Source organism: Takifugu flavidus, chromosome 8 (assembly GCF_003711565.1).
Source record: "Takifugu flavidus isolate HTHZ2018 chromosome 8, ASM371156v2, whole genome shotgun sequence".
NCBI classification, from domain to species: domain Eukaryota; kingdom Metazoa; phylum Chordata; class Actinopteri; order Tetraodontiformes; family Tetraodontidae; genus Takifugu; species Takifugu flavidus.
The window spans coordinates 5,290,885-5,317,360 of NC_079527.1; the positions used below are offsets into that span (position 1 = coordinate 5,290,885).

Sequence of the window (26,476 nt, forward strand, 5' to 3'; positions counted from 1 at the left end):
TATGTATATATGTTTGTTTTAAATGTTAAATCTAAACGTTGTAGACCGTTGCAGTTACCAGTACAGACCGCGGGGTGGCGGACATGCGCTACCGTAGTTTTCTCCCATTGAAGAAGAAGAAAACTAACATTGACGTTTAGGTAAAACGACTAAATATGCGAGATATTTGTTAGATTTGTTGTGATATTTTCCATTTGACCACGCACGTGTCTGAGCTGCTTTTTGCAATATATGAGTGAGTTTTCGGTGAATGGGTCGAGTGGGCGGTAGCAGACACATGGAGCCCGGACAAATCAGCGGGCTGCACGGAGAGGTGAGCGGGCTCCCTGTGCCTCTGTCCGCCGGCGTGACGGAGCAGCGGCTCCCGGAGCTCCGCGTCTACTCCGTGGCTACAGGTGAGCAGCAGGTCGGGCAACGGTCCCTCCGAAAAGGTCAACTTTATGCACTCCAAAACATCACTTTTCAGTTTCAGGGGGTGATACAGTCATAATTAAATGTAAATAATTGAAATCCTTTGTGACAGTTTTTGAAAAACAAGCAGCCATGGTGGTTTCTGGCAGGTGCGGCTGAATCTACAGCAGCCATTTAATATTTATTCTTCTTGTGTATAACGACTTGTGTGGCAAAATCTGTAATCCAGTGACCAAAGAGTGGACTGGGAATTTAAAAAAATAAATAAATAAAATTAACATTCAGCTACTGATTGTGAGACACTTCCCCCTGACCTGGAGAAATCTCTGACCACTGAGTTATTTGGGGGGTTTGACCTGCACATTTCTGCTCTTTCTCTTTAGCTTTTGCACTATTTAGGTGCATATCTACGGTTGCAAACAGACACCAGAGGCTCCCAGCATTTTACAGACATGTGACGCTTCTAAATTGTATTATTTGAGTGATATTTAAGTTCTAACAAGGCACAACATATTTTGGAATAATAACTCCAGATTGACTGCTGTGTCTCTGTACAAAATTAAAAACTTAATTTCATATTGGTACATCAATAGTTATATTTGCTGTCACCCTGTTATCTTTGACCATTACTGCAATTAAATATGCATACAGGGGGGTGGCATGCATATATGTGTCGCTGTGACTAAATATAAACACAATATCTCATGTTCAGTATGGTTTTTGCTTAAATTGGTCTTATTGTAAATTAAAAACTACTCACTGTGCCAAAAAATAAAATAAAATCCCCTCTGCGCGCATCTGAAACATCTGAAATCAGATGTGTTTGTGAGAAATGTGAAGATTAAAAACAGTTTTCCTCTGCAAAGACCAAACACCTGATTTATATGCTTTAAAAAGAAGACCATTAGAGGTGTGCGACGGGAAATATCCCCCATTGTGAATGTAAAGAAACAGATTTTTCTCCTCTTATAACCACATTAAACTGGACCTGCAAGAGATGGACAGACTTTGGACAAGACGGGACACTTTCTCCGGACCTGGTGACTAACTGCAGGTCGGCGCCCCGCACCAGTGATCTCGTCTTAACGGTTTAAAAGGGTTTACGGGGTAACGCCATCTGTTTGCCATCCAAAGGAGCGCTTGCTGCGGATAAATCGTGTCGATCTGTTTAAATTAAAGATTTCACTGTCAGTTATGAGAGAATTTCATTGTCAGAGTGGAGCCAGTGCGACCTGGTTCGGGGCTCCAGGCAGCGATACCTGCAGCAGTGGACTCTGCTGGCAGACAACAATGACCACAAGAGCATCAAGACTGTCCTCCCCCCGGGCCCCTGTGTTCCTGTCTCTGGAGAGTGAGACCCACACACACACACACCTGCTGTTTTATGATGTGAATGACCTGCTCGTACCGTCACTGAGCACCACAGAACGTTCCATTCCAGGTTACTCAGCAGGCTTTCTCCTGTCCACGGCTTGAGGGCGGTTGTCCGGGAAAAAGGTGACCGCCAGCTCCTGGAGGTGAGCCGGAAGTCTAGCTGTGCTCGGCGTTCCACAGACTGTTGATGTTGATGTTTTTGGAACTAGATATGGGATGGCCACGGGCTCAGCAAGTGTCTCAACCTGACTGCCCTCAACAAACACGGCAGCGTGTATGACGACAGTAAGACGCGCCTCTCTTTAGAACTAGACTCCTGTACCCATTTTCTGCTTGTTGATTTCGGGGTTGGTGTGTTTTCAGCCCAGTTTGGCTGCCTGTCGTGGTCCAGGTGTGAGGATAAACTGCTGTATGTGGCCGAGAGGAGCAGGAACGTGTCAGGAGAGAGGCCTCATCCCCAGCCAGACTGTCAAAAGGTATTAAAACACACACATGCACAAACACACAAGCTTGTAATTCTGTTCTTTTGAGGACTTCCACAGATATAATACTTTACCCTGCAACTTACTCCTGTAACAAGCAGCCAAAATGTCCTCACTTTGCTAGTAGAATGAAGATTTTGTTGCTTCAGCTGGGTGTGTGTATGTGTGTGTGTGTGTGCGTGTGCGTGTGCGTGTGTGTGTGTGTGTTCTGTGTTAGCGTCCCAACCAGGACAGGAGTGTGTACTGTGAAGACTGGGGCGAGGCTCTGACCAATAAGAGCCTTCCGGTGATTTGTTCAGTGAATCTGCAGAGTGGGAGTGTCAGCGTGCTGGAGGGCGTCCCATCAGATGTCTCACCTGGACAGGTGAGGACAGAGAGTCTCCAACCATCAAACCTGACTGTTTATCACCATGTGTTTATTGTTTATTTCCCAGGCTCTGTGGGCTCCCTGTGGCCAGTCTGTTTTCTTTGTCGGCTGGTACCACGAGCCCTTCAGACTGGGACTCAAGTTCTGCTCCAACCGCAGGTTAGATCTGTAACTTGGAACAAAACTCTTGTTGTCCTGCTATTTTTTTAAATTAAATGACGTTTGTATTTGAAACCGTCTTAAATAATTCAATTCTCCTTCAGGTCTGCGTTATTCAAGCTTGATCTGGATGGAAACTGTGGTGAGCGCACCAGGTTTTGCCAGTGAAACAACCTCACACGTTCTGCCTCTGACCTCTGCACGTCCTCCATCTGATCCAGAGCGTCTGTCTGGGGACAACCTGTCCGTTTCCTGTCCCAGGCTGAGTCCAGACGGCTCCACGCTGATCTACCTGCAGGGCCGAGTGTTCGGACCTCACAACCAGTGCCTCTGTCTGCAGCAGGTCGGGCTGTCTGTCCGTCCGTCCGTCCCCCTGTTGTGTTGCCAGCAATGTGTTAATGGTTTGATTCCTCTACAGTTGGACCTGGACAGCGGGAAGATGTCCACGCTGTTGGACGTCGTCAACCGACCACCAGCTGGTATGGGGCAGGCGGGAATGCTAGTTTTTATTTATGCTAACATTGTTTCATATTAGCACTTGCTAGCCCCAGGGAGTTTTGGATTTAATCGTACAATAGTCTCTCCTCCTTTAGACCATCGTTGCCCTCGGTTCATCGTTAAAAACGTTTTCTGTGTGTGTGTGTGTGTGTGTGTGTGTGTTTCAGGTGCGTTTGCAGGTGTGTATGAGGCTCTGCCGGCCTGCTGCTGGGCTGCAGACAGTCAGCGGGTGGTGTTCAGCAGCGCCTGCAGGAACCAGAAGGTAACGCCTGCATCTCTGCAGCAGCGGTGATGAAGAATCCTCGATTCTCATCTGCTCTTCGTCTGTCTCAGGATGTGTTCATGGTGGACAGAAGAACAAACAGAGTTACCTCCCTGTCTGATAGTAAGAATCTGCCCCCCCCTCCTCCTCCTCCTCCTCCTCCTCCATCACGCCTTTCTTCATCTCCATCTCTTCTTCTCCCCCCTCCTCCTCCTCCTCCTCTTCCTCCTCCTCCTCCATCACACCTTTCTTCATCTCCATCTCTTCTCCCCCCTCCTCCTCCTCCTCTTCCTCCTTCATCACACCTTCCTTCATCTCCATCTCTTCTTCTCCCCCCTCCTCCTCCTCCTCCTCCTCCTCCTCCTCCTCCTCTTCCTCCTTCATCACACCTTCCTTCATCTCCATCTCTTCTTCTCCCCCCTCCTCCTCCTCCTCCTCTTCCTCCTTCATCACACCTTCCTTCATCTCCATCTCTTTCTCTCCCTCCCCCTCCGGCTTGTATTCTTCCCTTGTCCCCTCTGCTTCCTTCTTTCCCTCCTTCCCCTCGTTGGCCACCATATCCACCTCCTCCCAGGTTCCTTCCATCCCACTTCCCTCCTCCTCCCCCTCCACTCTCCCCATCTTCGTCTTTTACTTTCCCTCCACCTCCAGATTCTCCCTCAGCTTCTGACTTTCCTGTTTCCCTCCTCCCTCCTCCTCCTCCCCCACCTCCACCTTTACCGTCCCTCCTTCTTCATGACTGGGACCACAACCGAGAACATGCAGGTATGATCATGAGACCAACATCCCTGATGATGATTGAACCAGCGCATGTGGGAGCTTTGCCTTCCAAAACAAAAGCCACACAGCAAATCTGCCGTCTGGCCTCGGCAGACGTTCCTTCACGGGCCGCAGCAGCAAATCTGTGATGAGAACAGACCTCATTAATGTGCACGTTTCCACGTACTCTCCTGCTGCTCTTCAGGTTTTACTGCAGGAGCGGAAGTTTTCTGACATTATGAACTCGAGTGTAAAACATGTTTGAATGAGTGGTTTTTAGTATTTCTCATAATTGTCTCTTGCTTGTATATCCATAAACTCTTTTTACGGATACTTGCTTATTAACTACGGGACGTTATTGCCAAACGCCATTAAGACCTTAAACGGATTTCGACCCTTTTAATCTTCTGCTTTCCCTTCTCTCCCCGTCAGGTCTGAATGAACGTTACGGCAGCTGGAAGCTTCTGGCGGTCCAGGAGGACCTGATGGTGGTCTGCTGCTCCAGCCCCAGTACCCCCCCCACTCTGGTCAGATCTTTGTCTCTCTCTCTCTCTTTTACACACAGACCTGCCCATCAAGGAAATACACACTCTTTTTTTTATCAAATTCCACTGTATGTGAGGCACTTTTGTGGTTCTTAATGAGATTTCCAGTCAAACCGATGGGGTCATGTGACTCACATGACTGATCGGGTTTCATGAAATGTCTGGAATGCAGAAGGTTCTGGTGCCTTCAGCCAGCAGCTGCTAAAGTGATTCAGGGGAGGTGTCGGGGCTTGTTCCATCAGCTGGGTTTAATCATCACAAGTGATCACGATCCTCCAGAGAGAATCCCAAGACACATATTTTGTGTGTGTGTGTGTGTGTGTGTGTGTGTGTGACAGAGAGTAGGATTCCTCCCCTCAGCAGGTGAGGCTGTGACCTGGCAAACCCTTCATCAGCCCGTCAGGACCTTTCAATTCACCTGGACAGTCCTGGATGTTACACCCACACCCGAGGAGGACAACACAAGCTATTGTGAGGACCAGCCGAAATGTCCTCACTTCCCAAAACTGTCCTCACATTGCTAGTAGAATGAGCATTTTGGTCCTCAGTATGTAGCTATTACTAGAACACACCCATCCCACACAGTTAAGAAATGTTCTGTCGGGTTGTCCCCCCTCCTCACTCTTTCTATTGTTTCAGCGGGTTTGGACTTTGGCGCCATCCTGGTGAAACCGTCTAGTTCCCTCAGCAAAGCCCGGTTTCCTCTGGTGGTCTTCATCCACGGTCTGTGAGCACCTGCTGTCTGTGCTGACACAGGAAGGAACACGCGTACCCATGGCTTGTGTCCATTTCCCCCCCAGGTGGTCCTCACTCTCAGTTCCCAGCAGAATGGAACAGTACCACAGCTGGACTGGTTCAACTGGGCTTTGCTGTGCTCATGGGTGAGTCCATTTCCCCCCCAACGTTTGACTTTGGTCCATCTTTAGTTTTCTGCCAGTTGAGGTGAGCTCTTGTTTGGCTCTTTTCCTTCTGTTTGTCTGTGTTTAGTGAACTACAGAGGGTCCACTGGGTTCGGCCAGGACAGCATTTTGTCCCTAATGGGTCAGATTGGCAGCCAGGATGTCAAAGACGTGCAGGTAGCAGCTGTTATATTATGATATCTGTCCATCCATGGTCACAGCCTGTGACCCGCGGCGCTCTCCTCAGAGGGCGGTGCTGGCTGCTCTGCAGACCGACGTCACCCTGGACTCCAAACGCGTGGCTGCCATAGGCGGTTCTCACGGGGGGTTCCTGTCCTGTCATCTGATCGGTCAGTACCCAGAGTTCTACAGGGCGTGTGCGGTCAGGAACCCTGTCATTAATGCCGCAACTCTGCTGGGCACCAGTGACATCGTAGACTGGTGAGACGCATTCACTCTCCAGCTGATCAGAAGGATTTTCAGGAGAGCTGACCTTTGACCCTGTGTGTCTGCAGGCGCTACACCAGCGTGGGGCTCCAGTACTCCTATCAAGAGATCCCTACTGCAGAGGCTCTGGCTGCCATGTTGGAGAAGTCCCCCATCACACACGCTGCTCAGGTCAGGGTCAGATACCACCTAATCTGAGAGCACCTCCCTCTGATGAGTTGCTGGAGTCTATCTGAGCAGCTGCAGCAGCAGGGATACACACTGGAGGACACACACTTACACTCACACTCTCCAGTCACCCTAATGTGTTGGGTTGTGGACCGTGGGAGGAAACTGGAGTCTGGTTTTTCCCACAGTACGTAGATGTGTAAAAACAGTTTTTTTATATTTTCTAAATTTGTGTAGAAAAGTGTGAAGGGCACTGGAGGATTCTCCTGAAGATCCTCACAGGAGAATGTTTGTCCTTTGCTTCTTTTATATTTTAATAAGACTGTAGCAGAGATCAGAGCTGCAGAACGTGCGCCCATTTATGTTTGCAGGTGATGCTTCTATATGTGTGTGTCCGTGTGTGTAGATCAAGGCTCCAGTGTTACTGATGCTGGGAGGCAGAGACAGGAGAGTGAATCCTCATCAGGGTCTGGAGCTTTACAGAGCTCTGAAGAGCAGAGCTTCACCTGTCAGGTGACGCACTTCAGAAGAGCTGATCCTTAACCCGTCGCTAACTTGGAAGAGTAGGAAAGATTTAGTGTTGTTGTGTTGGTCCCTCCAGGTTGCTATGGTTCCCAGAAGATGGACATTCTCTGTCCAGAGTGGACACACAGGCTGACTGCTTCCTGAACACAGCCCTGTGGCTGCAGCAGCATCTGTGAGCACACGCGTCGTTGCCTTTTTACATGAAATCAAAATGTGTCTGTAAAATCCTCAAATTTGGAGTCAAGGTATAGAAGCATGTAATAAAAAATGGGTACAACCTGAATTGAAGATTTGACTATTCTTATTCTTATTATCTACAAGAACTGATTAGGTGTAAGCGGCTGAAAAGGGAAAATTGATGGAGCTAAAGGCGGTCGCCGTTTTTTCCAAATTGGTTGTAATCCGTCTATTGCCCACCAGGTGGCAGTATTTGCCCAAATAGTACAATTAAAATTGACTATGACACTAATTACAAATAAATCACATTTTTTGAAGTCGATAACTAAACCAAATGTTCTTGGATGCATTCATGAGATCCAGGAAATACTTAATCACCTGTTGTTTAATTTAAATAGATTTAAAACATTGCAACAGTGAAACCTTTTAAAAGCAACAATGGGCAGCAGGACAACTGATGGTTTGGGTTTGCTCGATAGGAACATGAAAACCTTTCCTCAGGGTATTAAGATCATTGACAATAACTGGTAGTGTCATTAATGGATGGGGACGGAGCATCCTGAAAGGCTCAGAAACAAGGATGGTCCAGATTCACCAATATCTGTCTTATAAAGTTACGTAAAATGAAACTAAAATTCATGGTTAGACCACAGCAGAATTCATCCACCTAACTGCACTGGAACAATTTAATAAAAAGATATCGTTTGTGATCCATTCTTAAAAAAGAAAAGCTTTTCATCACATTTTTTTCCCACGTTTGTTCCGGGCAGGTCAAAAACTGGGGTCAACACGTGTAAAACTTGCACCAGCTACGCTTATTCGCTCCAAACACTTTTCATTCCCTAGCCGTCACAGGCGTGCCTTTATTCGGCTGATAATTGCGGCATATAAAACTTGCAGGTTTTTAGGATGAAGTGTTGGAGTTCGTACATCGTTGAGGGGAAACTTATGGAAGTTATCAACCGCATCCCAAACCTGGCATCCCGGCCCCGAGTGCAGCTGCGGCGCGCTGACATCGCGCCAATGTGGGTGTTGGGTGAGATCACCGTGGGAGAGATGGAGTGAGACGCTGGCTGCTGATGAGGAAGTGACACATAAAGAATAGAGACAGAGGCGCCTGGGTGACAGTTATAGAGGGAGGAGGTCATGGCGCCCCATTGTGGTATTTCTGCTGTGTGGGCCTGCACGCAGAGACGAAGCATTGTTCAATGTTGAAGTCAGGCTTCTGCTGACTGACTGTACAGTAGGAGGCAGGCGGTAAAAGAAGTAGAGGGTGTTTTCTGCTGCTGCAGAGGACAATAAGCCATTGAAACTGGGTTTGTTCTGATGTTTCCCCTCTGAGAGGCTGGTGGAAAAGAGCAGAGACGATAGGAAAGCAAAGGGCACCAATTTAAACAGTAAAGAAAGAATGAAAGAACTAAATTCAAACGATGGTCGTTGAAAATCGAGCAAAATCTGGAGGTTTGACCCCCTCTGACCAGCAGAGGGCGGCAGAGCTCCACTGACCGAACTGCAGCGGCGAATATTCGAATATTGCAACTTTTGAATGTCCAAAATGTCCCCATAAGGTTCGAGTTGGAATTGAGAAATTTTTTAAAAAGTTTATCTGTTTTACTGGTTTTATGTACAGTCTATTTAAAAAACAAACAAACAAAAAACCAACAACAAAACACTTCCTGCGTCTAACTTGATACAGTTTGTTGTTGATCTGAACATTAACACTGCAAATCATTCCTGAAGTTTAAGACCTCTAAAACATGGCAGTCAGTAGCTGTGGCGTGTGGAGACACCATGTATGGAGTTTAAACCGGAACGAGGGGACACAAGTCATCTTAAAGACTCTTTATCTAATAATCCTCCTGAATGAAAATTCATCCTACAAAACAAATACACACTTCATAGTGAAAGACTATGGTATTAGACATTGTATAATATGAATGTGTTGGGCTTATGAGCTGAAAAGGTTGTTAGAATGTGTGAGGATGAAATATCCTGCGCTCTTGGGACGCCTGAATGCCTCAAGTTCAAAGCTGAAGCGTGTCCCCTTTGTCCGTCTGGACCGGACCCTCCGTCCTGTGATCGCTGCTGATATATGACTCCTGACTTGAAAGGGCTCCCCAGATTCTAATATCCTGTCGAGCTGATGCAAAAACCTCTTTTACCGGGTATAAAAAAATCATTCTCTGAAGCCCACAGTTCCAACATCTGCAACCTTTCAACGCCCCCCCTCTCCCCGTCCAAACCGCGCAGCTGCCACCTCCACCTGCTGTCTCCGGGTGTCCCCCAGCGCGTCACATCGCCCGTCGTCGTTTCTGAGAAGCCGGTCCGTTAAAGAAGGCCTTTGGCGCCACATTCCCCCCCGCGTTTGCCCTTTGTCCTCCCTCGTCTTCACTCTCCAGGCTAATTTTTCCTCTTCTGTCTCTATTTATTGTCCAACTTCCTCTTTGTGCGTGGACGCTGTTCATTCATGAGCTTGTGGACACAAGCGTTAATGAGGGGAAGCGGCGTTTTTACCGTCTCCCTTTGTGTGTCGAAGAAGCTGTTTGAACAGCGAGGCCCCCGTTTTGGGCGAGGATGAGACGCTCTTTGTCAGCTCTACGTGTGCTGTGACCTTTCTCGTCTTTATCCTCACTGATCCGTCACTTCAGCGCTCTTCTTTCTCTCTTCAACTGTTATTGTCCCTCTCCAGGTTTTTGCCGTTGACTTTGTTAACCGGGCATGAATCAGCGGACGGTGACGCCAGCGATGTCTTTGGATTAGGTCGGGCCTTCAGAGCGGCGGGCGTGTCGGCAGTGGCGAGGACGCTGTGAGAACTTTGCCTTTGCTTTCAGAATCTATCAGTCCAGGAATGTAGCTCCGCCCCCCATTCATCCTTCACACACGGCGTTTATGTGTCGCGGGAGGGGAGATTTTACTGGACGTTTGACTTTTCGGCGGTCCGAGTGTAAAGAAGAGAAACACAAAGTCGCCTGAAGAAGTGAGACAAGCAGCAGATGATGTGTGGGACAGCGAGGAGTCTGTATGTTCCCAAAATAAACGCAGGGAATGAAAATACGCTGGCACGAGTCCATCTTCGATGCCGAAGGCTTGTTTAAGACTGAATAATGGTTATAATGTTTGAATTTGGGCTACAGCTTTAGCTCAGTTTGTGCTAGTTGCAGCTAATTTCCACTAATTTCTAATATAACCACTATAAAAGTAAATACTCTAATCCACGAAGCAAGATTGGGGTACCCCAGGGCTCAGTGTCGGTCCCAGGACTGTTCAGCAGTCGCCTAATTTCAACCTCCACAGTTAGAGAATCAAAAGTTCCGATGTTTTATAGGTGACGATCAAAGCTGTATTACAGTGAAGAAGAATCCATAATGGAAATAAGTGAATGCCTCTCTCTCTCACACACACACACACACACGGTGCCCACTTGGCTGTCCTCCATCTTGTATTTGTCACATTTATCTCTCGTTCTCCACCCTGTGGCTAAAGCCACGTTTGTCCCGGTGCCACGCAGGATCATGAAGGAGGAGCCGGCTTCTCGTGGTCGGCAGCAGCGCACGGACGCTGCGGCGCTTCTGTCGTGTGTGGTTGACGGTGAGTCCAGAGAGCGTCCGCAGAAATAGTTGCAGGGGAAAGTGTGTGGGTGCACGTTTGTGCCAGTAAAAACACTTTATTGGATGGGTCATGAATGTTTTACCTTAGAACCGATCAAACATCTGAAGTTATGGGCTGCAGCGGTGACCTTTGACCCCCAGAACATCTGCAAAAGCGGAGTCTGGCCACAGCTGGCTGCGGTGGATGAACACACACCTGCTATCGTGGACTCTTTGGCCATAATTCACCACAACACGGATGAAGAAATAGACAAAATCGATAACGGGTAAATCTCCAACATCAGCATTTCTCCCCGTTTCTGAAGAAACAGCATTTCAAAACTGATTGATTTGTTTTGTAGAATACTGAGCTGGGTTTTAAACACTCGCTTTAGCATCGTAGCTGTTTTTGTGATTTCATTATTTATTACAGGACCTTCGATAACTTTTCTCTTCTTTATCTTCCTCTCTTTTCCTCGCGTCAGCATCTTTCATCAGAGCAAGTGTGTTTTGGTACACGTCTGCAGAGCGCGTGAGTGAGTGTGTGTTGGTGAAAATCATGTTTGCAGTGGAGCGTGTTATGATGTGTGTGATGCATAATTCATTGATAAGAGACGGACGCTCTTTCATTAGTCAAACCGATCAGCATGCCGGCCAGGACACACCCATCATTACACTGCTCACTGACTCACATCTGTCTCTCTCTCTCTCACACACACACACACACACGCACACACACACACACACACACGCACAAACAAACACGCACACGTCCTTGTACTTGTATCTTTGTGAGGACTTTGATAGACAAAATGCATTCCCGAGCCCCTAACCCTAACCTAACATTAAACCATCCCAACTAACCCCCCCCCCGACCCCATCCTGACCTCAACCTTAAAACCAAGCCTCAACCCTCAAATAGTCCTTTTTTGTAAGGACCAGCCCAACTGTCCTCACTTCCCACAAAAGTCCCCACCTTGCTCTTAGAATTCAATAAGTAGCAAGTACAAGGACACACACACACACGCGCGCACACACACACACACACCACACACACACACACACACACACACACACACACACACACACACACACACACACATGTTGCTTCCATAATAATGTTAATAAAGATTTCTGATCACTGAGAGCATCTGTACCTGCCCTGATGATGAAGCCGTCCTGTGCTGGACCTACTGTAGGTCCCTCGCTCTGCCCCCCCAGGTCCCTCCTCCACGTTACGGCGCTGCAGCCCTCTACAGCTGCGACCGCTTTATTTGTTCCCCTCGTACGATGCGTGCTGTCGTGTTCTCGCCACCTGCCACGGAACCGCCTGAGAACGCAGCAGATTAAAGCGAAGGCCTGCGACCATAAAACCATAAATCTGCCGGGACCATGCAGATGTTCCGGGACCTTTTTAATAACACTGTCATATTGTTGGAGGAACATGAATAGCTTATTTCTTTTTTTAATGAAACACCTCTATATATTTTTTTAATCAAGCCAGGTGTTGCCATGGGAACCATATCCCGTAAACATATAGCTACTGTGATACTGTCGCAGTGTACTTTAGCTCTGACTGCTTCACAAATCACTTTCGTACAAGATGCTTGAAGGTTTTTATGCGTTTTCTCCAACCTTTTTCATTAAAACACACGTACACGTGCGCGCACGTGCTCTGCATGAACGTCCCTCCTCATTTTCATTCACCGGACGCTCGTCATCCTCCCACCTTCGTCTTTGCTGAGTCGGCACAAACCCTCCGCACAAACGCGCACGGGGACGTGCTCGGGTGGGGCGAACGCGCCGACTCCCACCCTCTGCAGACGCTGCAGCTGCTTCCTGTGCGTTGAAGGGGCGGCGGCGGCGCCCGCCTGCCTGGACGGACCGTGGCAACGGCACAAGACCTCGTGCCATCTAGTCCAAGGACACGGGTCAGAGACGGGGGACCCTGCTGGCTCAGCGGCGTGCTGCACGCCCTGCGTGAACGTCTTGAACCTGATTCCAAACAGTGTCTCCAGGCAGCCCCCCACCCCCACCCCGGCCGACTGAGGGGTCCAGGCTGATGACTCTGACCCTGCAGGTGTGAAGGGGCACCAGCGGCCGGATGATGGATGGCCCAGATTAGGGCTCTGCTCGGAGGCTTCTCAGAGTTAATCGCTGTTGCCGATGGAGGTCTCGGCTGAACGACGGCGGAGGAGCGAAGGAACGTCCATGAGTCTCGCACGGACAGACGGACGGACGGGTTTTCAGCAGTCATTTCAAGAGTTATAGAAATAATCGTTCATAATCATAATCATCTTGATTAATAGCTGTGAATCGCTAGCTATCGCCCAGGGCGGTTTGTACCTTCATCCTCTTTTCTTCAGTGGAAGGGACGGACCTGAAAATCCTACAAATGGGACCCGCTCGCAGCATCAGCTACACACAAAAACACAGCCTCCTTCCTAAAAATCGCCCTTTCTCTCCTGTTTTCGACTCCAAACCAACAGCAAAACTCAATCGCCCTCCCCGCCTCACGGCGCTTTATTGGAAAACACACTTCGTTTATGAATCCGGTTCATGTTTCTCTCCAGACTTCGGATGCTAAAGTGACGTCGACCAAACAGGAAACGATCTTTTCGTCCATCTGTGCAGAGCAAAAACAAGTCCAGGGTGCTCTGGGATGCTAAAGGCTGCTGATATTATCGCAGATAGGACTTTTCCCTCCCTTTGTTGCTGCTTTATTCCGGGCCACTGGCCCATGTTGTCCGTCAGGCCCGGAGCTAAATCTCTCCCGCACACACTCACTCCTGCCAAGTCGGATCCTCCCGTTTTGTGCGTCTGCTAATGAATCAGTGTGTTTGTGTGTTTTAAGAAAAGGTTGAGGGAAAAGTGCAGGAGTGCACTTAAAACAGATAATAGCCCCCGAGGCAGCCGATTTAGAAAATCATTTCTCGTTTCACGTGGAGAAAAAAAAGAAAAAACCCCAAGAAACAAAGCGTTGCGGGCTCTTTTTCTCTCGCCGTGATTGTTTGATCCGCTTTTAAAGAGGAGCTGCAGAGGCCAGGAAATAACACCAAAGTCTTTTCTTGAGTCACTTTAGAACATTTGTACAACAGTGACGCTGATTTCATCAAAATGTGCAACAGCTCTGCCAGAAAGAAGTGTTTTATTTTGAAAGGGAAGGTTTATTTTGAAAGGGAAGGTTTATTTTGAAAGGGAAGGCTCTGAAACATTTCCCTTCAAAACTGATATTTTTAAGTTTCTTTTCCCCACACACACCTAAAATGAACTGCCCAGTGTTATTATTGGGTGTTATGCTATTGCCTGGGCAGCCTGGTTAGCAGAGTTGTGGGTTGGATTCCAACGCCACAGGTTGTGTTGGAATCCTTTCCAGGGTGTATTATGGATTCCAGAAGCTCCCGTGATCCCAGTTAGGGACAAGTAGTCAACAGAAGGATGGATGATGGATGAGGGGCTGGTTCACCATCAGCAGAACGTTGTGGCTAAACCACTAACGGCGTGTTCGGGGGACGTCGTTAATAAGTTGTTTGGAACGCGCCACAACATCTCAACATCTTCCCGCTCAGCCAGGATTCCTTATGGAACTTTCCTCAGCTGAGGCGATTTTTTTCTCTTTCAATTCCGTCAGATTCCAGTTCCCTTTTGCAAACGCCTCGCAGCTCCCCGCCACGGAACAGGATATTCCGCTTCATCCAGGTTGTTTTTTCCTTCTCTGGCCCGGAGCGAGTTTACTTTTTTCCAGCCAGTTCTTGTGCAACATGCGGCCTTCCTCCTCCATCCATCACTCCTCTCTGTGCCGTCAGCTGCCGAGAGATTTACTGCTGACAAACACGAACGTGCTTTACAGCGCATCTATTTTCATATCCGTCCGTCCGTCCGTCCCGGCTGGCGTCTGTCTCCCTGTGGCTGCAGCATCAAGAAATGCAGCTGTAAATTTTAATACGGTTTCAGAGGAGCATTAAAGGAGGTTCAGGGCTGTAGACACACCATCAAACACCATCTAAACCAGGCGAGGTTTGGCCACAGATGACACGTTTCAGTGTCGGTAAATTGCTTCTCTGCGGTCTGGCCTGTGCAAAACAGGAAGCAAGATTTATTTTACAAAGTTCCCATCACAGTGGAGCCTCCTGCGAGGTCACCACAGCAGAGGAGAAGCTCTCCACCGATCGCCCTGCTCGGACCGCCGTCGCTGCTCGCAACAGCTGGCGCTGGAACATGCGACGCTACGTCCAGCTAGCACAAAAGAAGAGTCCGGGCTGAGGGATCTGCTCTCATCTGTCTCATTAGATCTTGTTTTCCCCAATTTTGAGGGCCGTAACCTAAAAGAGACGCGTGCAGGAGCCAGACAAAGCGTCGCCTCTGACTGTGTGTGCCGTCTGCTGTTTTCCGTTAGAAAAACAGCTGAAACGTGGAGGAAAACTCCCGATTTGAAGCGTTTCAACCTTGGTCGTGGATGAAAAATCCGCACAAATACATCAATGTAAATGGTTTCATGGGGACTTGTTTAACCCAAAAACGTGTCCGGGGAGGGAAACTGTTTCTTTTCTTTTGGTGTGGTGGATTTTCTAAAAGAAAAACACGCAGCCACGAACGCAGAGGCGAGCGCGGTCAGATTAGCCCGGCCACGTGGCCACGTGCGCGCTGTGTCACATTTATCTTTGTTACATGAGCTCATACATTTGGAAGGCAAAGTTCTCTCTCTGTCTGGTTGTTATGTTACTTCCAGAAAGGCAGGACAGCGACGGGGAACCGCGTCCTGAGCCGTCCTGATCCCGACGCCTCTGATTCACGTGAGGCTCGGAGGTGAAAGGGGCGCCGAGACGTCGGGTCGGTCCCTGAACGTGTCGCGGGCTGTTGGCAGAAGCGCTTCAGAAGGGTGGGGGCTTGTGAAGCGCTGCAGGGTGAAACAGCTGTGAGGAGAGGCCGAGAAGAGGTGGGAAAAATCCAGATGTGAAAAAAAGAAAAATCCAAAAAGAGCCCAACTGGAACTGGGCTTTTCTCCAGGTGTACCTGTTTCCTCCCACAGGAGAACATGAAGGGGGCGTCTGGTGGAGCCCAGTAGCTTCACTGGGCCTCTGCATGAGGCTGACCCAGTGCTGCCTGAACAGAACCCCCCCCCCCCCCCCCAGATATGGAGCTAACATAAAGGTGTTTATGTTATATCAGAAATGCAAAACACAAACACAGACACACAAAAGCCTCAATGATCAAGCCTGAGGTCTGCTGGGGGGAGGAAGCCTGCCTGGACCTGCCTCCTCGGCTCACCTAGAGGAGACGGGGGAAGGGGGGGGGCCTCTGGGGTGGATGGAATGAAGGAGGGAGCAGGTAAAAGAGGTGGAATGCTGGATTTATAGAGCTGCCACGCTGACGTGCGGATGGATGAAATGCCCGAAGAAAGGAAAAGTCTTCGCTCTTCAGCTCATTATGACCCGTTCTCCACTCCACAGGGGCGGCGGGTGTCCGGGGGGGGGCACCAACAATAGAAGAGTGAGCAGAACTGGACCGCAGGGCCGCGCCGGTGGCTTGGAGCGTGACGTGTGACCCGTGGGGCCATACCCACCCATGGGGCCCCCCCACCGCCACACGCACCTCCTGCCTCACCCTCGTTCCAGGTTCACCCTGTTACAGGGCGAAGGGATGGGACAGCAGCGAGCTTGAGGGGTTGACTCGGCGTCCAGCGTCCCCACGTCTCAGTCTGAGCACCTGCGGGAGGTTCCTGTCCCTAAACACCCCCCCCCCCCCCCCCAATGTCTGCCCTCCCCTAGACCACCACAACCGCAGCAGATTCAGAGGTTTCACTTGGGAGGTGGCGACACGCCATCCCTCCTTATTTAGCGTTGGTGAGCGTGACCTTCCCCTGAGCGGCGCCCTTGAGCATCGGAGATGAACCCCCCCCCCCCCCCGCCCCGCTAAACTGATGCCGTCTGCTGCTTCACTCCTCCGTCCACATCAGCCCAGTCACATCATATAGTTAAAGGATCTATGAGCGTCTGCAGGAAGTGGAGCTTCCTGGGGGGTTAAGGGTGCCGGGGTGGGGGGGGGGGGTATAGCCAGGCTGTGCAGCGCTGAACTGACAGCTGAGTGACAGCAGCCTCTGCTGGGGGGGCTGCACGCTGGTCCGGGTCCTCAAGCTGATGAGAGCAGGGATTCTTCACACGCCAGAGCCCTCTGACGTTGAGCAGCTTGGAGCTCGCAAGAAGAAAGTTGCCCTCCCCCAGGTTAGTGTTGGGGGGGTGGGGGGGGGGGCATCAGCAGTTTGGACATGTGTCCAGTTCTGGCCTCTGAACTGGCTTCCTGTCCCATTCAGAGATACCTTTACTGTCCTGGTGCTGGGGGTCTGAGCTCTTCAGGTCTCTGAGCTTCCAGAACTCTGTTGGAGCAGAAATAAAAAGAAAAGCTTTAGTCATTAAGCCCCCCCCCCCCCCCCCCCCCCCCCCCATACCCCCAACCCCCCCCCCCAACCATACCCCCCCAGGGTAGAAGAAGAACAGCTCTAAACTAAACTGTTTAAGAAAGAGGGTCAAAACGTATCCTTTTACTTTCGTTGTTCCCAGTCAAGCATCTCCATGATGGTTCACCTGTGGAGGTACACACACACACACACACACACACACACACACACACACACACACACACACACACACACACACACACACACACACACACACAAGGCCCTGCAGGCTGGCCCACATGCTAATCACTGCCGACTGACACAGTAAAGAGGAAAAAGAGCTGTAATCAGGACCTTGACCCACATACTGATAACAACACTGCAGCTCAAACCACAGAAGACAAACACGCGCTGAGAACTTCACCCCCCCCCCCCCCACCCCCCCCCCCCCCCACACACACACACACACACCACACCCACCTTTTTAAAACTCCCTTCCTTTCCAGCCCAGAGGACACGTCAACAACTGGCGCTCTCCCTTCACCCCCAGTGCCGAGCCTCGTCATCGTTCTCCCATTCATCTTCATTTCCACTCACACGTTGATGGAACACACAGTTTAACGGCGGTTTCATGTTTTTTATCTGCTTGCAGCTTCTCACACTTTGATTTGAACATCAGAGATTATCTTGTGCGATCTCCACCTGCACCTGAAGCATGTGCCAAGAAAATGAGTGTGTGTGTGTGTGCGTGTGCATGTGTGTGTGTGCGCGCGTTCAATGGCCTTTTAGGTACAAAGGACTAGAACCGCTACCTGTATTTTTTCCTTTCTCCAGCAGTTTACCTGTTTTTCCAGTGACAAGATCGATGGAGGGGTGTGTTTGGCCACGTATACGTACACACACACACCGCGTTGACAGATGCTGGAGGCTTGATTAAAGACGTGCTTCTCTTTGCTCTGTGCGTGTGTGTTTAAGGCCCATTTTTGTTCTTGACCCAATGAAAACTGTACATTGATGTGTTTGTTTCCTGGAGACATGCCTGTGTGACTGTGAAAGGTCTCCGGCTGGACACCCCCCCCCCCTTTTTCTGTTAAGTTCCTCCAGTCATTTTCAGTGCGGCCGACTGCTTCTCTTTGTGCGGAGCAGAAGCACCTGCCAAGGCAGGAAAAAGGCGATTTTCCGACATCACTCAGCGTGACTTTCTCCTCTCTATTTGTAGCGTATCACAAACCTCGCTGGCTCCATGTGTGGCCACAGATAATTAACGTGGCTGTGGAGTTGATGGGTGGGGGCTGGCTCAGTAGTTTGGGCTATTTGGTTAAATTTCCCTCAGACACGTCATGGCTAAACAAACACACACACTAAATACATTTTGTATCCAATGTTCATGATGTTACTGTATTTTACAGCACCAAATATTAGTTGTTAATATGTTTTCTGCTCATTTCATCACTCTAAGCTAACAAACACTTTGATCATAGCAGAATTAGCGGCACAGCTAGCATATCGTAGCAACGCAGAGAGAGAGAGGCGACTTTAAAGGGGTTCTCCTCTCTAATGGGAGTTCATCTGTACTGTTGGACTGAATAGCTGCCCCGGCTACTGCCGGGTAATTTCCGCATCCCAATGTGGATAATGAAAGGATGAAAAACTGTGAGGTGGAATCCAAAAGTGTTGCAGGAATGTGATACAAAGACAGAACAGCTGTTGCGGTTGTTTCTCCCTTTTTTTCTTTTTTCTTTTTTACCTGTCCTTGTTGCGTTCTGCTAGCCAAAACACATTTGGACCAAGAGACACCTGGAGACCGATGATGATGTTTAGGTGCTGATGCATGTGTGCGTGCGCGCGTGTGTGCATGTGAGTAGATGGATGGCGACTGTGAAGTCATTAGAGAATGAACAAGGCCTGAGTTGACAGACTGTGACCAGAGTTTGTCCTTGGAATTCTGAGACAATGAGACCAAAGCTAAAGCCTGCTGACGGCAGACGGCTAACATTAGCCCGGAGAAAACACATATCTTCCTCTCTTTATTGCACCGCTGAGACTGGGAGCTAAAAAAGGAAATAAAGAAAAATTTCCAAGATATAACAACACTTCAGGTGTTCGTGCAGGTGTAGAAAATGAGTCCTTCTTAGCTGCCTTTGCCTAATTAAGTAGATCTTTCTGGATTGATATGCGAAAAAAAAACCATTATTCCCATGTCTGTCTAAGCCTTAGACTCTAAGGTGTTGGAAGATGTATTTTTCCTTTGTGTATTTATTTATTCAGATTGCTTGTGGTAAGTTCCATTGATTCCAGAAGAGGGTATTAGGGGTAAGAAATTGTTTCATCACATCAGCGCTGGCTGTGATCCCGTTACACAATCAAAGTGTTAGAAGGCCTCTAGAAGAGCGGCAGATGTTATTATTGTGAGTGTGTCTCCAATTAGAGCTGCAAAAGTGTTGATTTTGGAGTTTGAGTGTCTTTGTGTCAAACCACTTACACCCTGGTCAGATGCTAGCCAAGAGTTATGTATAGACACAAAAAAAATCAGGCTTCAGAGTCAAAAAGGTCACATTATAACGCTATACTCAATCCTTGGTAGCTGTTAACTCTGTCCACCCCCCCAGCCCCCCCCCCACCCCCACCCCCACTGACGCAAAGCTTAAATTCCAGATTCCAGCTTCGTTCAGGAACACTGAGCCATTCTTAGAAAACAATACAGTCCCAGACAAAGAAGGTTCTATTGTAAAACCAGCTCCGATCTAAATTGAGGGTTAACCTCTCACTTATGAAATAGTGGTTTATAAAAGTGCTGCTAGCAACCTACGGCAGCATACCAGACCGCCGCTATTGGCCTTAATTAGCAATGCAACCGTTTCCTGGTATTATGAAGTGTGGAATAAAGGAATAATCCGCCTACTTCATTCCAGAGATAAGGCTGCCCACTAAACAAAGAAGTCATCATAATAAGACAATTTGTCTGGGCAAATTCCTGCTAAGCTTTCCTGAATCCGATTACACTCGATAAGAGATCAGCTAAGTTTTTCTGGCGGTGGTGGTGGTGGTGGTGGTGGGGGGGGCAACCCTGGCCCCCGTCTCCTGCCTCCTTCCTTCTCCTGTCCTCTGGTCACCTCGCCTTGCGCTGAACTCTCCTCTGACTGGATCGGACCACACGGTGGTGAAACGGCGGCGGCGCCCGCCATTGGCCAGCGGGGTATGAAACCACCACCGCAGCTTCGCTACGGGCGGATTGAGGTATTATTGCTTCTCCGTGGAGCTTAAACACTTTAGATTAGTGAGGGAATTCTGACCAACAAATAATACCTTTCTTGTCCATGAGGGTGAGCTCACTGCCCAGCTGATGTGCTTCCAGGCCAGCGTCGTTGGGAACGGCTGCTGGAGCGAGTTAGCATCGTTAGCCTTGAAGGCAGCGTCGCACACACACCTTAACTTACACACTTGCTTTGCTTTAACAGTGAGTCACGTGGCGTCTAAAAACGGAAAGAAAACAGTGCGACCAGTGAGAGACTCAAGCGTTCCTCTGGAGGATGTTTGCCGGATCTCCGAAAACGAAGGGATGAACTGATATTTTCCTCCCCTCCTCTGCCCACGGAACCAGTTCTGGAACGGTCTCAAAAGCTCGGGTGGAGGGAGACGTCTGACGGGCTTGCCTGTGCCGCTGCCACCCAGCCCGGGGTTCTTCTGGTCCGAGTTGATCCATTTGTTTTTCTTGTGCGTCTCTCTGTGATTTGGGCCGTGATTCATCCCAGGATGGTGCCTAGAGGGTGGGAAGAAAGTCATTTTTTTCATTTAAAAAAGGAAAAATGAAACCTTCTTGTTTATTTTTTTTAGACCGAGGACAAGCTCACGTGTATGAACCCGGCTGCAGGACACACGGACACACGGACACACGGACACACGGTCCAGCTGCTGCAAGCCTGAAAAGTTCCCCCTGTGGGGTGAATTAAGGTTATCAGGAAGTCAGGATCTCCTCCGAGGATCTAACATCTTAAGGGTGCCCTTTATTACCACCCACGTGTCCCTATGGACCGCTACACTGCTTAGCTTGACAGTAAATGGGACCTTCTGGGGAAAAGACGCCACCTAGTGGTCAATTATTGTCTGCAAAAGGCTGAAAATCAAAAGATAAACAATTCTGGGATTCTATTATTCTGACATGTTTCTATAGCCACGACGCTTTAGAAGTCACTGGATTGGTGAATTCTCTGACACTTTTGGGTGGTAATTATCTTTTTTGTCCTCCTGTCAACCAATTAGCGCCGTCCTGACGGCCTTTTGACAGCCGGGGGGACGAAGCAGCTCCGAGCCCCCCCGAGTCTTTTATTTTGTAATCCCAACGCTCACACAGTGAAATGCCTGGAATTACAGTTGCCCCAATTCCCTCTCGCATGGCGTTCCCGTCTGCTCGTCGCCTGCTACGGCAGCTGAGGTGTCAGCGCCTGTCAGTCACCACGGCAACCTGTCAGTCACCTTGAGGGCGGCGGCGGGGAGGAGGGGGGTGTTGGGTCGCTCCTTGGCCGTCAGTCACTGTTGTTTGCTCAGCTCAGATTAGTCTAAATGTTTACAGGGCCCTTTTTTTTGGGGGGGGGGGGTCACGACTGGAGGTTGACCTTTGACCTCAGGGATATTTAAAAAAAACCTTCTTGTGATGGTAGATTTCACCCCCCGGTTTCCTGTTGATATCGGGCCCACGTTGAATTATAAAAATGTCCGTTTGTCTTTGCACCTGCAGCCAGATGTGAGTTACACAAGTCAGCTTTTCTAAATAAGATGTATGTGTGTGTGTGTGTGTGTGTGTGTGTGTGTGTGTGTGTGTGTGTGTGTGTCATACCAGCAGACAGGCCTCGACAGCAGCAGCCTGCAGGTACTCTCTGACCACCAAAGCCGCTCGGCAAATTCCACTTGCTTAAGAATCCGCTGCGACGAATGATAACAGCTACTGTGCGAGGGACGAGTCACATGACCGTGCGGCGATAGCGCCGGCAGCAGAATGCACGTTTGGCGCTCCCCTCATCCAAGGTTGTAAAGTCAGACATGACAGTTGTGTTTTTCTGCCAGTTGAAATCCAACATTTGCCACATTGAGTCCGTTTAGCTTTTTAGCGCCATTAGCGCTCAGTTGGAAATGACGGCCGATGGCGCCGCCCTGCAGCTGGTCACCGCTGGTTCTTTGTAGAGCAAAAGGTCCCGTTTTAAATCCCCTCTCTGAGCGAGTGTGCGTGGAATTTGTGCGTCGTGTCCGTCCCTGCAGGAGCTGCAGTTCAAATTCATGCCACTAGGTGTGTGTGTGTGAGCGTGTGGGCGTGTGTGTGTGGCCGGCGTCCTGTGAAGGGACACCTGGAACAAGCTCCCCCTCCCCCGCCGTCCTGTCATCCTAACTAGGAAACGGAACAAGCGACAGTTAAAAGAAATCGTGAAAGTGCAGCGGAGGGCGACGATCACGTCCCCGACGTTTCCGGCCTCTTCAGGAATTTACGATGTCACTGCTGCGACCCCCCCAAGACAAAGTCGACCCATCCTTGTAAATTCTTAGACCTTTAAATTTTACTGCATCACTTTCCTGAAAGATTGGTGCTCCAGTTTGTCCCCCATTTAAACGTGATTCGTGGCCTCGGAGACGCTAACTGGCGACGCGGATCCTAACGTCGGATTAACCAAAAATGCTGCTTTAAAATAAGCATTTTTGAGATCATCCCGATAAAACCAGAAACCAACCTGCTTTAAGACTCGTCCCCTTACGGTTGTCTAGCTGGTGGGCATTTGAATACTGAGGCCAAAATGTCGTTTTGTTTCACGCTTCTTTCCAGGATGTAACGTGTATCGGTGGTTCCGAACACGCTAGCTGTGCTCAAGTTTATAAAATAAACATGATTCCAGGCCCTGAGGGTGTGGAGGCGGGCTTCTTTACCGACCCCACTGCTCATCTCTCTGCTCTCAAACATCAACGCCTGACCTTTGACCCCTGACCGCCAAACAACAGGTTATTCTCCGCAGCAGAAACAAAAAAAAATCGCTGCATGCAAACTGGAGACGTTCGACCTATTTAAGAGCGCTTCACGGTTATTTGGCCAGGTCCCAGCGCAGGACGGCTCAGAGAAACGAATGTGGGGGGTTTTCGTGAGCCTTCCTCTTCACACCCTCCGTCATTTCTCTTCGCCCTGACCTTTGACCTCTCACGCCCATGCTTCAGGCTCCTCCAGCGCTGCCTGTGGTGAGATGAGTGAAGAGTTAACTTCGCCCCAGACCTTTCCCTCCTCCTCCTCCCTCCGTCCTGTCAGTCAAACCTGTCTCGACCCGTTCAGGCAGCCCAAATGTCCGACCGTCCTCCCACTTCCTGATCAGTTTCTCTGATCTAAGATCAGTGGTCCTGAGTGGAATCCATTAGGATTTCTATCATTTTAACATGCCAAAGTGATGTCAGTGGTGCTGGAAATCTACTTATTAATCTAATCTCTTTTACACTAAACACCCTGTATTATTACTTATTACATTAAAATATCACTTTTGAATTCACACGATAGGAAACAGGAAGTAGGAAACAGCATTCCGCATTTCCGAAGCTAATTGTCTTTGGAAAGCCAGTGAGCAGTAGCCTTGTTGCTAATGCGCTCTTGGATGGTGCCCCCTGGAAACACTTGAGGAAATAGGAAAAATATTGGACATTTCCCCAACGCTAAAACAATCGAACCCCCAAATTACACGGTTCCTTCTGACACACGAGCTAAACTCTAATTTCGGCTTGTTACATTTTTCCATTTCCAATGCAGCGGAGCAGAAGACAGATCAGACTTTAAATCTCTATACATTAACCCACAGCAATTCTTTGTTGTGTGTGTGTGTGTGTGTGTGTGTTTACCTCTAAATTAAATTACCGCTTGAATTACCGCTGCTAATTCAAATGTGCGGCTTCATGTAAAGTTTGTTTAAGCTTCCCGACGAGCATCTGGCCTGAAAACAGTGTAAAAAGATCTGTTTTTCCTCTATTAGCCATGCTGTCGGGGCGCCCCCAGAGCGGATCCTCTTGCCAGATCTCATTTCCAGCCGAGCTCGTTCACAGAGCTCATAAACGTGGCGTCTCCCATCGATCAGCCGATTGGCACGTGGCCCACATAAAGTGCAAATGGATCCGCACTTTAACTAAACAGTGTGTATCATTAAGTGCCCGTGACCCAAAAGAAAAGTGTCGTAAATCTTTCCGTTTGCTTTCTCTGGTTCCTCTCTTAGATGCTATCTTCACACACAAGTGTGTGGGGAACCGTGTTAGTGCTGCAGGGGAAATCCACTCTGTCCTGATGTGTTTCTGATAGCGCTGATGAATGTAGGGGAGGTCAGGCCGCTGCCATCACGGGACGGAGGTGGACAAGTTAGGACAAAGCCCTTTCTGTGGCACAGATTGTCCTCTTTTAACTGCATTTCTACATCATACACGACTGATCTTTAGGGTTGCACGTAGTTTTTTAGCTCGCCGGGGTCATTTATGCCACGTAAGAAGTGGCAGACTGTTTCTGTGAACGTCTACTTTAACAGTCACCGTGAAATTCAGCTAGTTCTGGGTGGTTCCATTGGTCTTTTTAAAAGCAAACTATACCATTGACCCAAGTATGCGCAGCAAACAGAGGCCTGATTCCCGCCAGTGACCACGTAATCATTTTGGTGGTTGTAGATGCAATAGAGTCAGTAACGTAATGACTTATCACCACTGAAATAAACCTTCATGTCCAAATAACTCCTGGTTGTTAGCGGCAAAAATGTCTTTAAATCGCGGCTAACGCGTAGCACAACTCTGGAGCTGTGGGGGTCGTTGCAAATATTTCCCAGTCGTCACGGTTTTTCCTTCGTTTCTGTCAGGGATTCTGATTTTATAAGAATTTTGTTATCTTGCCTCCAGATTCAGCGAGGAATCCTGATTTCCTCATCATCCCTCGGCGCAGGGCCATCGTGTCGGTGTTGGAAACTTCACGCCCCTTCACGGTTCTTCCCTCCGGATGAGCAGAGACCTGCAGGCTCCTGCTGAGCGCTGCCCCGATGAGTCAGCGGTCGGTGGCTGCAGGTCGCGGAATCAAACAGCAGCAACCAGGAACAGCCACAGACCCCAGAGGGACCTCAGGATCAGCACTGGCTGACTCTCCTGATGGGAAATAACGAGGGCTTGAGCTCTGTCCTGTCATTCCTCCTCTTCTGATATGTTAGATATCCTTAGACATCCTTAAATCATGTGACTGATCTAGAATCCAAGTCTGACAGAGAGACTGGAAGAAAACAAGCTGACTTTGTGACCTCAACGGCCACTGGAATAACCCCAGCAAATGTTCCAACCTTAAAGTTGAACCAGGTCTCAACCCTCAAAAAGAGAGCACACACACACACACACACACACACACACACACACACACACACACACACACACACACACACACACACACACACACACACACACACACACTTTCAGAGACCTAATTGATTCCCCCAGCCCCTTCCCCTGGCCTCTAACCATCCCAACTATTCCTCTAACCCTAATCCAAACCTAATTACAAGGCAGTTTGACTGGACCAGAGACGTCCCACGCGTGCTGATGTCGAGGACAACAGCAGTGGGACTTTGTGTTGTGTTATATTGTTGTGTAGCAGCCAGGTAGGGAACCTGTTCAGATACACAAGGTCGTCTCCCTACTTTTATGCAGCTGGAAATGATCCTAAGAATATTATTGTGTCTTCTAACCTCGTCCTTAAAACCAAGTCTTAACCCTTAAACAATCCTTGGAAGTTGTGAGGACCAGCCCAAGTATCCTCACCAGTATAAAAAGACACACACACACGTACAGACGCACATACACGTGTGTGTGCAGAGCAGACGTGATGGAAGCAGAAAGAGGGTGGAGAGGCGACAGACGAGGAAGGACCGAGGTGTATTTTTCAGGTTGAGAGCTCCTCAAATAGTGAGCAGAGGGGCGGAGGGGTCACAGACCACACAGACACCGCTCTGAAACACCGTCTGATTTTGAAAAATGGAGCGAGTCAATTAGCTTTCTCGGTATGCGATGTTTTGTCTTCGGGGTCAAAAGCTGAGTCAAAGCCTTTATTTGATAAATGACCACATTTTGTTCTTTCACATGGAAATAAAACAGAAAAGGGTCATAAGTTAGAGCTGAAACTAAGCACTTGCATGCTTTAGCCTCCAAAAGCACGAGTTTCTATTGAGTTCAACTTTTGATTAAACCTCTCATTCACCTGCACACGTCATTTCTTTTGAATCAGGGCAGGAGGTCAACACTAGTGCTGACTGGTTATCTATGCTGGGTATTATTAAAGCAAGAAGATAGTTGAAAAACGGAGGACCTCATTTATGCTTCTGTCCTGGACACAGAGAGCAGCTCAGGCTCCCTGATTGGATTAAAAATTCAAAGATGAATAAAACGTATCA

At 48.9% G+C, this 26,476-nt stretch overlaps 1 protein-coding gene and 1 long non-coding RNA gene across 2 annotated transcripts; one reads left to right on the forward strand and one right to left on the reverse strand.

Moving 5' to 3' along the window:
* The first annotated feature begins 89 nt into the window (after window positions 1-89).
* On the forward strand, window positions 90-7,179 carry zgc:136971 (S9 family peptidase). The gene is made up of 21 exons (XM_057041128.1): window positions 90-395; window positions 1,627-1,762; window positions 1,853-1,928; window positions 1,995-2,070; window positions 2,149-2,261; window positions 2,485-2,631; window positions 2,702-2,793; window positions 2,898-2,935; window positions 3,015-3,136; window positions 3,212-3,272; window positions 3,459-3,553; window positions 3,625-3,676; window positions 4,745-4,839; window positions 5,196-5,328; window positions 5,497-5,580; window positions 5,658-5,738; window positions 5,845-5,933; window positions 6,004-6,197; window positions 6,272-6,374; window positions 6,778-6,884; window positions 6,973-7,179. Exons 1-21 carry the CDS (start codon window positions 251-253, stop codon window positions 7,070-7,072), a joined length of 2,139 nt encoding a protein of 712 aa, XP_056897108.1. The 5' UTR covers window positions 90-250; the 3' UTR covers window positions 7,073-7,179.
* Window positions 7,180-13,791: 6,612 nt separating this feature from the next.
* On the reverse strand, window positions 13,792-14,733 carry LOC130530209 (uncharacterized). The gene is made up of 2 exons (XR_008951770.1): window positions 14,651-14,733; window positions 13,792-14,569 (listed from the first exon to the last, which is right to left on the reverse strand). It is a non-coding gene; the product is annotated as an uncharacterized LOC130530209 (long non-coding RNA).
* Window positions 14,734-26,476: the final 11,743 nt, after the last annotated feature.